At 43.4% G+C, this 16,825-nt stretch overlaps 1 protein-coding gene across 1 annotated transcript in view; it reads left to right on the top strand.

Annotated features, from left to right (window-relative positions):
* GOLPH3 (golgi phosphoprotein 3) overlaps positions 1 to 16,825 on the top strand; it is a 36,520-nt gene continuing 19,695 nt past the window's right edge. Inside the window, exon 1 of the mRNA XM_056848421.1 lies at positions 1 to 225. Within this exon, the coding sequence (XP_056704399.1) occupies positions 1 to 225 (225 nt within the window). The remainder of the gene's footprint in view (positions 226 to 16,825) is intronic.

Here is a 16,825-nt window from a genome sequence, read left to right on the forward strand (position 1 = left end):
ATGACTTCCCTCACCCAGCGCAGCTCGGGCCTGGTGCAACGCCGCACCGAGGCCTCCCGCAGCACCGACAAGGGGGCCGGCGGGGGCGGCGGGGGCGGCGGCGGCGGCCCCGAGGAGGAGAGCCGGCGCGACGAGCCCGGCGGCGACGACGACAAGGGCGACTCCAAAGAGACGCGGCTCACCCTCATGGAGGAGGTGCTGCTGCTGGGCCTCAAGGACCGAGAGGTCGGTGGGGGGGTGGGGTGAGTGGGTGGGGGGGGGGTGAGTGGGTGGGGGGCACGGCTGGGGTGCGTGTGCTGGGAAGTGGGGGAGGGGGGACAGGCATTCAAGCCCCCCCCGCCGGTGGGGGGGGTCCGTCAGGGGTGAAGGGTTGTGGCCAACCCTTTCCTAGGATGAGGCCTAGTTCAGGTAGCGAGTGGGGGAGGGGGGAGGGTGGGGGTGGGGAGGCATTAAAGGCCCCCCTCCACCGGTGTGGGGGGTCTTGAGTGGTCAACCCTTTCATAGGATGAGGCATGAATGAGGTACCAGGTTGGTGGTGGTGGGGAGGGGGACACGGATGGGGGAGAGAAGCTTAGGGGGGTGAGGGGTGGCATTAAGGCCCCTTGAGTGGTGGAGGGTGGCAAACCTTTCATATGATGAGGCACAGTTCAGGTAGCGAATTGGGGAGGGGGGAGAGGCATTAAAGCCCCCCCCCGCCAGTGGGGGGGTCGTCAGGGGTGAAGGGTTGTGGTCAACCCTTTCATAGGATGAGGCGTGAATGAGGTACCAGGTTGGTGGTGGGGAGGGTCTTGGGAGTGGGAAAGGTGAAATTTTTTTGGGGGGTCCTGTGAGCCTTTCATAGGATGAGGCATAGATGAGGTACCAAGTTGGGGAGGGGGAGGCATTAAAGCCCCCCCCCACCGGTAGGGGGATCGTGAGTGGTGGAGGGTGGTAAACCTTTCATATTAGGAGGCATAGATCAGGTACCAAGTTGGGGAGGGGGAAGGGTGGAGGGAAGAGGGATTAAAGCCCCCACACACACCGGTGGGGGGTTGTGAGTGGTGGAGGGTTATGGTGAAGGTGGTAAACCTTTCATATTATGAGGCATAGATCAGGTACTAGGTTTGGGAGGGGGAAGGGTGGGGGGAGACGCATTAACGCCCCCCCACCAGTGGGGGGTCATGATTGGTGGAGGGTTATGGTGAGGGTGGCACATTATGGCACTTTCATATTATGGCACTATCATATTATGAGGCATAGATGAGGTATCAAGTTGGGGAGGGGGGAGGCCTAGGAAGGGTCTTGGGAGTGGGAAAGGTGGAATTAAGGGGGGGGAGTTGGGTGAGCCTTAATGGGTGCCAGTAGGCTTAGATTTGGGGCTGGGGTGGGAGTTCTGGTTGGGGAGGGGAGTCGAACGTGCACCTGATGGCTGATTGCCAAAGCTGCAGTCCTAGATATATATTTACGTAAAGGCCAGCCCCTTTTTTGAACTCAGTGGGACTTACTTCCAAGTAACCATGCATTGAAGTATGTCGTCCCCATACCAAGTAGGAGGTCGGGATTGGGGCTTTACTTGGCAGATATGTTTTGGTAGCCAAAGAGCTGCTGTTATTGACAGTCTAGACCACTGGTGACTTCTGTCTGGACCAGGGATTCTTAAACCTTTCCCACTTATGACCCCTTTTCGCCCGAGAAATTTTTACACAACCCCGGGTATATAGGTATATAAAATAGTTATACAAAGCAAACATTTACTGATAATAAATCATAACGAAATTTATTTTAAAACAATTCTTTGGTATACATTTTACCATTTATTAAAGACGAAAGCAAATTTACGTACTGTTGCCAATTTTTTCATGACCCCCACATTCAGTTACGCAAACCCATATGGGGTCGCGACCCACAGTTTAAGAACCTTTGGTCTAGACCACAAAAGACTTCAAAGCTTACAGTAAAGTTCAAAGCTATTAAAATAATAGTCATTAACTAAGAAAGACCACCTGGGTTTGGCATGGGAGAGAAAAGTAGGTTGCAAAGAAATGTAGATTGCAAAGAATAAATATCATTTTGGTAGGAGGGCAAGTTGAGAGATTACAGTTAATAAAGCCCATCTGGGTATAGGGTAAGGAGAAAGGCTTGGTGTGAAGAATTTAGAAAACAAAACAGTTAATAAGGATTATGTGGATATGGGATAGGGAGAAGGACAGACTGCGAGGGACTTGGTGTTGGAAAAAGGTTTAGTGTTTGAGGATTTGCTGGGATCTGAGTAACAGTCTGATATTTAAGGGGTAATCAACGACAGGGGGAAAGGGGTTTGGTAGGTGCTATAGGGAAGTAATAGGACATGAGTCTGGGCAGTAAACCCCAGCAAGATCTTTCTGTCTTCCCATTGTAGCTGTTCACATACCAAAAAGATGCTTATGTTTGGTGTTTGCATTACAGTTAAATGAAATTGAGAGAATCAAAGGCTCACAGCCCATTCCTCACCTTTTGGCGGCTGGGGATGAGGCGCTTACGCGGTACTTCCAAAACTGTTTCCCGAGTGCCGAAAGGCTTTAAAAAGTCTTTCACTAGCTTTAAAAATTTTAAATGGGGCATTTTGCCCCTTAGAGAACAGTGAGGCTGAGCCTGCAAAAAAGCAGGTGCAGCAACGCCGTTCTCCCCACTGGCGTGCTGGGCCGGAAGGGGACAGGAAGCTGCCCACTGACATCTCCGCCCCCAGCACACCCCGAGACACCAGTGCAGGTCTTGGTGCCGGTGGAAGACACTGCCGGGGTCCCTGGGTGGCGCTGCTGTGGCAGCACCGGGAGGACGGGGTCCGGGCCTCCCCGCCGGCGTTAGGCCCATCCTGGACGGCGTAAGTAATGCCCAGTCCTTGGGGGTCAGGAATGGGCTGCCCGTGATGGTGGATGTAAAAGAAGGTTTGTTTTTTATGAGGAGGAAATTTCGGGGGCAAGGCCAGGCGAGAAATGTTTGGCTTTCATAGGAGATGCCTGCACAGGAGAGGAGAAACAGTAAGGATGCATGGAAATATTTGCAGGGAAGTGGTAGACTTTTGGTTAGCCTACTGTTTGGGATTAGGGCTTCCTGTGTTAGGATTTATAGGTATATAATGTTCTAAGCATGTTTCTTGGTGCAGTGGAGTCATAGAATTGGAATCATAACAGTCTTCTGCAAATTTCTGATGCAGCAGCTGCAGTTTCTCTCTCTTGTCTTCCTCTCCCCCTCCAATGTATGGCATGGGAGTCTTGGGTATGGAGGTAGAAGTTGGCAGCCCGGACTATGCTTCACTAATGTAATTAGAATGCCAAACTAAAAGAACTGAAAAATTCTAAAGCATATGGAAAATATATTCCTTTTAAAAACATGACCTTTATGTTGGATAAGTCCTCACTTTGCGTATACAAATGTTGATGGGAATACTTTATTCTCATGAGAACATTCTGAAGTCTGTTAGTGTGTGCTGTTTTCTGTAGATTTATGGCTGAAATTAGCTGTGTTTTCCCCCAGAAAAGTTTGGGTTTATAGTATGTGTTTATTCCTTGATATGATGAATTTGTGAGGACGCACACTTTGGGGAAAGTAGTTGGCACATTGTAAATTGTGTATCCTTTGTGTGTGTTGTGTGATATTAATTGAGTTATTAGCCTTGGCATATCTAATTACTGAGAAAATTATAAACTGTGCTGGAAGTTGTAGGAAGCAAGTTCAAAATTAATGTATTGTTGAAGTGTAATAGGAGATAGAATTTGGGATTGTGCTCTAGTTTATATGGCCATGAAAAGCTTTAAAATAAATATGCATAAAATAAACCACTTGATGTTTTGTGATAGTTCTTGACTTGGGATGTGACCCTTCAATTATATGTACATAGGTTGTAAGCCTAAGTATGCTAAGATGCAGTGCCTATTTTCCTGAAGTTCACTTAGTTTTGGGAAGCTTCTCCTACATACAGCTTGGACAATAAAGCTCATTCTTGTGTACATCTCAGGCTTTTTGAGCAACCAAAGGTTTCTGCAGTAGTTTTAAAGACGTTGCGCTGAAAGACAAGTTCAACATTTAAAGGTTAGAGTTTTTAGATTGATTCAATTAAAGTAAGGGGTTCCCATCAGATGGAAATGTGCCATCAGGCTTGCTTGTTTCTTCTCTCTCCCTTCCATGGTTTGGTGGTCATAGTTTATCCTAATATCCAAATCAGACTTCAAGTGAAAGATGGGAACCATAGTTCAAATTGGTTTTCAGTCCCTGATTTTGAGGCAAACTGTGGTTAGGGCCAACTACAGCTTGCCTAACTTCAAGGCAAACTACATTCAGCTGAAATAATAGAAGGGAAAGAAAAGAGCATGAACTCCAGAAGGCCATCCCATTCGCAAAAGTGTAATTTGGTGATTGACTCCATTAAGTCTTAATTGAGCCATTGTTAACTTACCTGACAAGACAACTTGTGTGTTATATACATTGTATATTCAAGGTTGAAAGGCAAACTAACTATTAGGCAGCCTTCAGAGTACAGTTTGTTCTGATGTGTATCAGGCAGCCATTCAGCCCTATGCGGTCTGTTCCGCAGACTAGAATGAGTCAGGATTTTTTGCTATGGAAATGCTATTTTTCCTAGTCATTCATTATTATTAATTTGCCAGGTATTTTGTCAGGACAAATACGTGAAGGCAGCATTGTGCACTTAAGACAGCCATGTGTAATGCGACAGCTGCCCATGGCATCTTCATCTTACCAAAACAATGTTGTACGGTATTTCTGATTCTGAATTCTTATAACTGAGCCTCCTATCATTGGAAAATCCGCAGCATAAAAGGAAAGAAGACGTGGGGGCATTTAAAGGCGTCAGAAGTGAGTCTATCGGATACAGAGATCCAGAAAAAGAATTGTTGATACTTACATGGAAGTGATTTGCTGTGAGGTTTGGTAATCCCTTCAATGCGGTCCTATGGACAGTATTTATCTTCTGAACTTGTAATAGACCTTTTACCACTAGGTTTGAAGTGAGGATATAGCTGTACTGCCAAAGACAGGCTGTAAGATGTTTGGATGGAACACCATTTATGAACCATATGCCAGTTGCACTGACTTATTTGGACGAAGAGCAACGTATATGGACAAAGTGAATATAGGCCAAAATCACAGGTAAATAATCCAGTGTGGCATGAACAGAAGTAACTCCCCCACTTATTCCAAATGAAACCTGTCAAGGCTAAACCTTGTGAAACCATGTGATGCTTCCACTGTGACTTAAAGCTTCAGTTTCATGTTGCTCAGCTTTCACCAGTTTAATTAGTATCATAAGAACATAAGCTGTTTCTGCAAGACCAGACCAGCCGTCTGTCTAGTCCAGCATCCTTTTTCACACTGCCGCCAAGGATCAATGAACAGGGCATAGAGGCCAAACCATCAGGTTGTTGTTGCCTCCTAGAATTCAGGGGTCTACTGCCTCTGAATTAGGAAGTTCCTTTAGTCGTCAGAGGTAGTAACCATTGATGGACCTATTCTCCGTGAATCTCTCTAATCTCCTTTTTAAAGCCATCTGTTCTTGCGACCATCACTGGCACTGAATTCCACACCTTTTTTTGTTGAGTGAAGAACTACTTTGTTTTGTCTGTTATCACTCTGTTGCTTCTCAACTGTATTGGATGTCCATGAGTGATACTGTTTTGGGAATAGAAAAAGTTCTTTCTCTCTACTTTCTCTACTGCATGCATAATTTTGTCAACCTCTGTCATGTCACCCTTTTGTTGACTTTTCTTTAAACTGTAGCCTACCCTTGTAGGAAAGGCACTCTAATCCCTTAGACATCTTGCTTGCTCTTTGTAGTACTTTTGCCAGCTCTGCAGTATCTTTTTTGAACAACAGCAACCAGAATTATGCACAGAATTCCAAATGAGGATGTATGATATATTTATACAAGGGCATTACAGTTTTATTTTCAATCCTTTTTCTAATAATCCCTAGTTTGCTTTTGTTACCACTGACTCATCGTTTTCATTGAGCTGACCGCTATGACCCCAAGGTATCTTTTCTTCTCACTTACCACCAGTTCAAACCCCATCAGCATGTATAGCGTCCCAATTTGTGTCACCTTATACCTATTTACATTGAACTTCATTTGTCACATTTCTGTGCACTCCCTATGTTCAGAGAGATCCTTTTGGAGTTCTTTACAGTTTGCTTTGGTTTCACCATCATGGATAATTTGGTATCTGCAAAACTGGTCACTGCTCTGATCACCCCCCAATTCCACATAATTTATGAACAAATTAAATAGCACTGGACCCAGTACTGATCCTTGTAGAACTCCACTGCTTACTTCCCTCAAGTGTGAGAACTGTACACTCCTGTTTCCTGTTTAACCAGTTTTTAATCCATAAGAAGACCTGTACTCTTAACCCATGATTATTAAATTGACTCAGGAATCTTTAGTGAGAGATTTTGTGAAAAGATTTTGGGGGAGTCCCAAGTATGTAAGGTGAACTAGAGTGCTCTTAACTGAGAAATGCAAAAGGTTATTAAGACAGTGCTTCTGATTATGAAGCTATGCTGATTTTCTCAGCAGGCCTTGTTCGTCTGTGTGTATTAAGATTTTTTTGGCTTGTGTTCGACTAATTTCTGCTTTTGGAAGGGATTTCCATCAGTGGAACTGGACTTTCTCATTCCCTCAATACTGCGGCCCATAATGGTTACTAAAATGCCGGTCCTGGAGGAAAAGGGACCCCACAGATCAGCATGGGAGCCAACTGCAAGCCTGCAGTGGGAGGAAGGAATCAGCAAAAATCTCCCCGCCTTCCATTAACTGAAACTTACCACTGGATCCAACTTTCTGTCTTTAATAAGTTTTACTATTTTACCTGGAATAGACATTAGGCTAACTGCACAATAATTTCCTAGATCTCCTTTGGACCCCTTTTAAAACCAGTCTTGCATTGGCTTCTTTCTAGTGCTTTGGTAGGGAGGCTGATTTTAACAACAAATTACATACGGTGGTGAGAAGATCAACAGTTTGGGGAGAAGTACACCTTTCACTGCTCAAAATAGCTCAGCCGGATGAGGCTCGGTAGACACAGGGGCGGTTATGCAGAGCTCCTTCACCAAGGGATAGGCCTTGAAGCAGGCTCCAAGACATTGTTTAAAAGGTAAAGGTAGTCCCTTGCGCAAGCACTGGGTCATTACTGACCCATGAGGTGACGTCACATCATGACGTTTACTAGGCAGCCTATGTTTACGAGGTGGCTTGCCATTGCTTTCCCCAGTAATCTTCCTTTTACCCCTAGCAAGCTGGGTAGTCATTTTACCGACCTCGGAAGGATGGAAGGCTGAGCCAACCTTGAGCCGGCTATCTGAAACTGACTTCTGTCAGGATCGAACTCAGGTCGTGAGCAGAGCTTTTGACTGTAGTACTGCAGCTTACCACTCTGTGCCACAGGGCTCATTGTTTACTTAGATCGATAAGCCTTTAGAGGTGGAGCATCTTGTTACCCTTGCAGAGGTTAGAGCACGGATTCTTAACAAGGCCATGCAACCCCTCAAGAGGCAATTACAGATCTGTGGTGGAGCATTCAAAACTTTGAGGGTGGGAAGGGGAGGGCATTTGGAATTTTAGGCAGCCCTTTGGTCCCATTCACAGTGATTTTTGTCAGCCAGTGGAGGAGAGTTGTTTTATTGTAACTCATCCCATCCGGAGGACAAAAATCCCAAACCTAGGTTTCTCCTCCAGGCCATTATGTCTTAGTCTTTTACTTGTGGCTTGAGGGGCTTTCAGTGATAGTGTTGCATATTGGATGGGGGGTAGTAGATTAAAGGTTAATAATCACAAACTCTGAAGAAGCTGTACCCCAGGCCCAGCCATGATCTGGTAGCGATTTGCCCGTGTCAAAGGAGTGTTCAGTGGCTCTTCTGGCTGTGGATCACCTCCCTCATATCTTCAGGAGAAAGCCAAACGCTGCATGTGGCTTGCTTCATGCTTTGCTGCAGATGCACACTGAGACAGTGATGGTTGTGTCATTTTATTACCATTCTGGTGTGGTTTTTCAGCATATTATTGCATTTAACTTCCTATCAGTATGTCTAATTCTCAACATAGTCAGATCTTTGGATATTTAAACATAGACATTGGAGTCATGGACAGACAAGACATGAACAAAGCACTCCAGGTTTGCAGAAAAATCAGAAATGTAAAAAAGAAATATATTGAGTTGTTAAATTACTCCAAAATAGTAAAAGCCCCCTGTGGGCTGTTGCTAGGCACGCAAAAGAGTATTTGCAGCATTCATGCCTTGATTTTTGTCAGTAAAAGGCTGAAGGGAGAGGCAGAGCCCTTTCCAGAGCTGTTTTGGCCTTTGAGCAGGGACTTACCAGGGCCTGGCCCGGCAGCAACCACTGGCTGACTTGCTACTGGGCAACTTACAGCCACCCCACAATAGCCAGTATGGAGTAGTGGTTAGATTTTTAGATTTGAATTTGGGAGACCCAAGTTCAAATCCCCTCTCTGCCATGAAACCTCCCTGGGTGACTTTGGAACAGTTACATGCTCTCAGCCTAACCTGTCTTACAGGGTTATTGTGAGGATACAGTGAAGGAGAAGAGAACAATGTAAGCTGCTTTGGGTCCATGGTGTGGAGAAAGGGTATAAATGAAATAAATATAGCGGAAGATAGGGGACAGATAAGAGGTTGGTTCGTGGGTGGCAAGGAGAGAAGGAAGCAAGAAAAGTTAACGGTATGGGGCCTGCGGAGGAAAAGAGTAAACAGTGTGGGGAGGGGGATATGGGGGAAATATGGGGCCCCTGCAAGTCCTTGGGGGTTCCTCACTGCAACTGGGCCCAGCTCAGACTGGCAGAAGGTACCGTACAATGGAGTTTTCCCTGGGAGAGACTGCCAATGGGAGGGAAAGCAAAAGATAAAGGTTGGTTGGCTGGTAGGTGGGAAGGAGAGAAGGAAGCCGGAAAAGGAGAGGAGCTGAAAGGAGAAGAAAGGAACAGAAGAAAAAGAGCTATTTTTTATATCCCACTTTTCTCTACCTTAAGGAGTCTCAAAGCAGTTTACAATCACCTTCCCTCCCCCCCCCCACAACAAGCACCTTGTGAGGTAGGTGAAACTGAGAGAGTTCTGAGAGAACTTGTGACTAGCCCAAGGTCACCCAGCTGGCTTCATGTGGGGAATCTAATCTGGTTCTCCAGATTAGAGTCCACCACTCGTGGAGAAGTGGGGAATCAAACCCTGTTCTCCAGATTAGAGTCTGCCACTCTTAACCACTACACCAGAGAAACTAGTGGGGGGAAGGGAAAATAAGATGCCCCCCCTGCAAATCCTTGTGAGTCCTTTGCCTGTTCTGCTTATTGTTGAAGCTAAAGTAACAAAGCTGATGTTGATCAACAAAACTTGAGATCTGTTGGCTTAGTTCATGCATGCATATACTTGGTAGTGTGATCTGCCTGGAATGCAAAAGCGTGTGGCTCCACCACAGATATCCCTTGGAAATGCAAAGATTTCAGAGCTATGGTCGCAAACAGTCCCCTACTGTTCACCAGAGTACAGCTTCTTGCCTGTGTAATGTGCTGTCCTATGCAAGTCTGCACTGACCCCATGTATATTGGGAGCCATTCATACCCTTAAAATGGGATGCAAAGGTTTCCCCAGTGAGAGCTATCTATACGTATCGTGCTCCTGAATGCATCACTGGAACAGTAATTCTATGCGCAGGACAGCATAGGGTTGGGTTCATAGTTTATGTGAAGGAATTATGTTCATCACAGTACATAGAACTTTTAGCCCTCTGCCAAGTGAAATCCATTGCTTAAAATAGCAGTGTTAGAATAGTATGAACATAACATTGTTGTTGTTGTTTTTTTGGGGGGGGGGCGGGAAGCTGCATAATTTTTGTAGGGAAGACAAAATAATATCCCAGGTTAGCAGAGGGAGTGTTGTTTGGCTGTATTTAGCTAATGTATCTGGCATACTCAAAATTTGCAGGAGTTTGGTGGTGGATAAATCCTCAGAGAGTTACAGCCGAATAGTTCCTCATCATAGCAGTGTTGACAGTTCTTCAAAGGGACAAATGTTTGTGCAGTTGTCTTAGCAGTCTTGCACAAACAATACTCAGCCTGTTTAAAGCCTTCAAAAGCTCATATAGTAGTGTCTTGGTGGGATATGGTTAACTTCTGGGACCCTTTGATGATATACAGGTCTTCTGGATAAACTTGAAATGTACAACCTAAGAAAACAAAATTTCATAAGATATATTTCAGATTTAATAAATATTTAAATGCCACTCTTCATATATATATATTTCAGTAATTGTTACATCAACCCTATCAAATAGGCTAGTAATATTATATTCATATTGCAGGGCTCGACAAATCCCAGGCGCCAGGTTGCCGTAGTGCCTTGAATTTTAATTGCGGCACCTAGTATTTACAGCAGTGGTTTATTGCGCTATCTCTCAGTGGTCCTCAGGAGAAGTACAAACTTATCTTTTGATATCAGAATATATTATAGTGAATGACATAGAAATACATCTGTATGAAGTTCTTGTCATTGGTTGTTTATATGTTCGATGGTGGTAGATGAATTAATTTCTTAAGCAGTTGGTTTCTAGACTGGGTCCATTATTCAAATCAGCAGAGCTCTTTAAAGCAGTAATGAAGTTATAAGAAATTGGGGTGAAGTTACGTCTGGGTTAGTTAATTTTTTGTTGCAGTGGCGACAATCATGTTTACTTATATATTACAACAATTTCGTATTTAATAATTTTGTATATAATACCCTGTTTATATATTACAGTAATTTTGTCATTGCTTTAACAATGAGAAACGGTGAAGAGTTTAGGGTAGGTTTTGTGGTAGCAGTAATTATAAAATACGATGATTAAAAAACAAAACCCTGAAGGCTGGGAAATGAGTCTGGCTGGTAAATTTTTAGGCTGGCTCCTACAGCCAAAGATTTGCCAAGGCCTGTCATCACATATTTATTTATCATGCCTCAGCCTGGGATAGAGGGTGGGATACAAATTGAATAATAAATAAATGAGTGACAAGCTTGCGATAGACAGCTGAGAAAGAAAGGTAGTAACTTGTCTGTGCTGCCTGGCAAATTTATGATGAATTGGGGACTTCCTGGCTCACAGCTCATTCTTCCAGCCACTGTCATATATCTAATAGCCAAATCTTCCCCTCCAGGTGCAGATCAAGAAGTCCACCAAGGGGTGGGGCATGTGGAGTTAAGGTAGACTTTTCTGCAAACTGGGAGAAACTCCAGGTTTTTCTTTGACACAGAACTGAAGCGAAGAAAGGTTGAAACAGGATTACGAAAAGGGTGACAGGTCTTTTCAGGGTTCATGTGAAGGGTATGGAAGACTCGCTTATACATGTTATACATGAGATCAAGTTGGGCTTTGCAGTGTTGGGAAAGCAAAGCCTCTTCAGGGCCAAAAGTATTTGTGGTGCAGTGAAAATAGCGATGTATATTTAATGAACCAAATGTTAACCTGGCAGTAGGCCCTGCCTGTTCATAAGGTATCATTGGCCAAAGTCAGTCTCTATATTGAGTATGTAAAGCAAATTAAATGCTGTACAAAAATAAAAAAGATGAACCATCATCAGACTGTGCATTACTAAGGAGAGTTACTCCAGTCTAAGCCCATTGAAATTAATGGGCTTAGACCGAAGTAACTGTCCTTAGGAATGCACTGTTACAGTCTAAACTCACAGTCGTACTCTTTATTGGGGACCCTCCTTGCTTGAACAAGAAATCCCTCACCTGCTTTTACCTGCAATCGGTCATTTGAAAACCATCTCAAGTTGCAGATCTTTTTTTTTACATCTTAATTAATTCATTCTGATGGTGGGTTTGCCGGCATTGGAATGTAGCCTATAAAATGCTGTGCCTACAGAAACCAGCATGCTGAAACAGCTCTAAAGCTGTGCATCCTTTGCGGCATGGTGCATTATTCCCTCCTGCAAGGAGATGACAGTGACATTTTCCTTGACGAACTTAATGTTAGGAATTAATAGGAAACTGCTTTTGTGTTCACCTGAAAAATATCACATTGTTAGATTTCATTTTTCATGAAGATTTTAATTATTGAAGCTTTTCACTGTAGTTCTTATCACAAGCTAGTAGATTGAAAGCATTATATTTTTCATAATGTTAAAAATAAAGAGCCAGTGTTGTGTAGTGGTCAGAGTGTCAGGCTAGGATCTGGGAGATCCAGGTTGAAATCTCCATTCTGCCTTGGAAGCTTGCTGGATGACCTTGGGCCAGTCATATGCTGTAAGACTGACCTGCTTCGCAGGGTTGTTGTAAGAATAAAATGGAGAACAGGAGAGCGATTTGAGCCACTTTGAGTCCCTATTAGGGTGAAAGGCAGAGTATAAATAAAGAAAACAAAGTTTAAAAATAGCGTTTAGCATTTGTCCATACATTATTGGAATCCCTACAACGACCCTGTTAGGTAGGTGAGTATTACCCCCACGTTGCAAAGGGTGAGTGTCTACGGTTGAGAGAATATTGCTTTGCTATGGCCACCTAGTGAGTTCATGGCAGAGGTGGACTTGAAACAGAGATTTCCTGATTTGTAGATGAGTCTCCCGGACATGGCACAGGATAGGTCATTTAAAATGTATCTTTATCTTATGTTTCCAAAGTACATATGATTATAGATACTCTTGCTGACCTTCACTTGGCAGTGTCACTCTACCCAGCATGTACCATTCTTTACATAGCTAAAGAGACTGCAGAGTTTACTGAATAGAAGAACATGGAAGATAAGGGATCAGAGGAGAGAAAGATGAGATATAGGTTACATATCACATTTACATTTTTTGTTTCCTGGCTTTATATGTTGCCTTAAATGTTCAGAATAAATTATTTTATAAATTATTCTCTACCTGAGACCCTGGAGAGCCGCTGACAGTCTGAGTAAACAATACTGACTTTGATGGACCAAGGGTCTGATTCAGTATAAGGCAGCTTCATGTGTTCATGTGTGTGTTAACAGGCTGCTATGGTGAAATAGTGTGTTTGCTTTCAGCAGCTGAGTAAAAAAACCACAATTGTTTTTTGTGTAGTCAGATTGGAGCTTTTGTGTGTGTGTGGTGCGGTAAGGCAGTTTTGCTTACGTCAAGTCCATCTTTATGTTGTGGAATGAGAAGTTGTGGAATGAGAAGAGCCCCTTGGTTCATGAGGCAGTGTTGATTGTAGTTTTTTTTTGGTCTTATTTCCCCCCCCCCCCCACTCCAGATGGATTTATGCCTCTTGAGACACTGCGGGCAAGTTCTCCCGACTTTCATCATTATGCGTCTACAAAAGTGAATATGCTTAATAGGCGTGGACTAGCTTGAATCACCTTGTATATTAATAGCAAGAAATCTGCATGCATGACAGCTGCTTCTTTGTAGATTATAATTGGGTCAAAGCCGTCGAGGTGTCCAGTAAGATTTTAATCTTACTGGACACCTCGACCGCTTTGACCCACTCTTTGCCACTCTTGTTACATACTTGTTTACATGCTGAGCTGATGCAACAGATCTTGGCAGATGGGCCAGCCTTTCCCTGTATGAACCAGCCGGTCCCTAAAGACCTGTAAGCAAAACTGTGCTTGAACTCCCCTCTGGCACAGTACGTGTAAAGCAGGGGTTCTCAACAAGAGGGGAATTCCCCCCTGGGGTGGGGAATTTTAGGGTTCCAGGGGGGGAATTGGGACCAGTATTCAGCAAATATGCATATTATTTGGGATGCACCTTTTGAGTTAGACTATCTTGGAAAGGGGGGAATTATATTCTGAACAACGGTGAAAGGGGGAAATGGAGCAAAAAAGGTTGAGAACCACTGGTGTAGAGGGATGCTGGGCTGTTTGTCTTTTTGCCTGAATTTTGTCACCCACTTCCAAGATTCCCTACCCTCAGCCTTCACATTTTAGAGAGCAGCATGACACAACTTGGTCACCTTTCTTTTTGTGTGTGTGTGTGGACCTTTAGAGAATCTGTTAAAATATTGTATTAGTGGCATAATTCTTAACTTTTAACAAGTATGGTCTTGGAGCCTAATAGACAGGTGGCCAGTTCCTTATTCTTAATTTTATTACTAGCTTGTGATTTCACTTATGATTTCTCCCCATAATGCCTTATACATGATTTATAGATCATGCCATTCCGGATCATGGAAGTCACATGACTTGATGATGGTGCAGGTCAGTGCAAACAGAACTTGATTGTAAAAGGGATGAGTCTAGGTAGAATGGCCCGTTCTCCAGCCTTTTCGTGTCTCAGCAGAAGTAGGTGGTTTATCATGCCAAAGAGTACGGTAAGCAAACTTTTCTGTGGTTGATGTTGATTGAGACCGCAGACCCTAGAAAGTGAGATCCGTTCCTTAACTATCCTTTTCTCTTTCAGCGGAATTGGAAATAGTTTGCTATAGTATTTGTTGGTGTTTTGTGCATCATAGTTGAGAGACTGTGAATGTTAACGTCTTGTATCCAAAGATGTAGGAAGAGGCAGAGATTGTATATTTTCTTATTCAGAAACAGTAACTTGAGACAGGGGTGGAGGGAATGTATTTTCTTTTTTTTTAATCGCAATCCGATTTCACTGAATTTGTTCTTGGGCTCTTACTTACACCAGTTTTACAAAGCTGAAGTGGTGCAAAACTTCCCAGTCTTACTCTGATTGGGCGGTGAAGGTTGTTTCCTGTGTGTTGGCATTCAGAGTGTACCAAATAAATAGAGAACAAAACTGAAATGATACATAGATTAGAAATTTAATTGCAAGTTGTCTTTGATCTGCTATGTTTGAATTTTTTGTCAAAGCAGAGAGAGGGTTTGGAGGGCAGAATTGCATGTCTTTTTAGTAATATTGTGAACCGCATTGGGGTTGCTGAATGGGAGAAATGGGGGTTGTGCAATTCTAACAGAACAGATCTTGTAAGAGGAGTCCACGTGCTTTGACTGGCATTGTTAACCTGTTAGCTCCCAGGCTAACTCTGAATTTCAAGGGATCTTTTCACCTTAGCTCAAAAGAAGCAAAATCCCACTTGAAAGGGACCAGATGCAACCCAAATATAATTTAATTAATTTTATTTCAGCTATGCAACAATGAAGGTTTTTTAAGGCAACAAGGTTCATTCCTTCATTTCATCTTCTTATTAAGGGTTCCTCAACCCAAGTGGATAAATTCTCCTGGAAACCCCATAAAATTCTCCAAAGAACAAATTCTAAAAGTCAAATTCTCCACTGTTCTTCTTAACCCAAGAGCATAAATTCGTCCCAAAACAGAAATTCATAATAAATTCTAACACGCCCTATTTCAATACTGACTCTACTTACCTCAGTGCTAACTCTCCACAATACTGGATCACAACTTATGACAATCTCACCAGTTACCGAAAGCAACATGACAATAGACTGAGTTGGCCACTTCTCATACAGTTGGAGCAGTCCGGCTGAAAGATTTTATATCAGCATTCTTTCTACCACTCAGAGGAGGTAGAGAATAATCTGAAAAAGAGCAGAGCAAGAGAGAGGCCATAGGCCTCTTTCCCTGCTTCCCTACTCCAAAGATCTGTTTCTACATTTATGCAATTTTGGGGTATCCTCCCTCTCATACCATAAGATGACATCATCCCGGCCAAAGATACTATACAACTAGTTCTGGATTTTTCCAGTGGAGGATCCCCCAAAAGACACATGGAATTCAGCAAGAATTCTTTGCCTGGTCATTTTGACATTAAGGGAAAACATACAGATTCCATGTGGATTCCTCTCAACCAGTGTGGTTTCATATCACCCTTTTTGGTTTTCCCTATTACCCCTTGAAATACCAGGAATTTAACCCCTAAATGAGTTCTGGGTCACCGTCCCCAAGGCTCATCCAGAATATCAGGAAGTTGCCTAACTACTGTCCATAACACCAGTCTTTCCATATCTTAGAACGGGGGTCCCGAACATGGTGCCCATTGATGCCATGGGGCTCACCAACACCTTTCCTGGTACCCAGCAAGTGTTTTCAGGAAGTGAGCATAGCTGGGTGGGGCTCTTGCCCAGCAGGGATTCTGATTGGCCATTGGAGAACTGATTGGCTGTGCAAATTAAAATGTTTTGACAGCAACTGCTTCTACAATAGTGGTTTTAAGGTCTCTTACTACTCTTTTCCAGCATATTTTAAAACATTATTCCAAGTGTCCGCTGCACTTGGGCTTCCTGTGGGTGTGTTCACCTGCTATCGTTGCTCCTGCCACCTTGTGTCAGCATACCAAAGGTGCTCACAGGCTCAAAATGGTCGGGGACCCCATCTTAGCTCATAAGTGACACAACTGGGGATGTTGGATTTTGAACCCAGCCCAAACCTGAGCTTGGTCCAACCCTGTCCGAGTAGTCACTGTCAGAAAATACTTTCCCTGCTTGAGAACAAGCTTTGGTGAGAGCTACCCCTTTATGCACACACAATTCTCCCAAAGTGGCTTTTAAGGTCCCTTGACTAATAACATGAAGATTCAACAGATGTATAGGGAATATTTTTACTGTAGACTAGACGTGTGTCTCTATAGCTAGTGTGAACATATAGCAAGAGAATTTAACTGCATAGAGAGAGAGTAGTTTGTGCCTTTTGACATGCCAGGTTATACTTTAGGAAATAAATTAATCCACACAGCCATTTGGACTCATTTGACTTTAAAACCCTGAGGATAACAATACTTGCTTATATTATCAGGCTGTTGTAAATTATTAGGGGGAGGGGGAATAAAGGTTATAGGTACCTGTGTTGCTGTTCAGAAAAACTCCAGTAAAAATAATATATATAAATTAAAATATCATGAAACTTGCAATATTTGGCCTAGTCCCTATA

This window comes from Euleptes europaea, chromosome 4, assembly GCF_029931775.1.
Source record: "Euleptes europaea isolate rEulEur1 chromosome 4, rEulEur1.hap1, whole genome shotgun sequence".
In the NCBI taxonomy this organism is placed as follows: Eukaryota; Metazoa; Chordata; class Lepidosauria; order Squamata; family Sphaerodactylidae; genus Euleptes; species Euleptes europaea.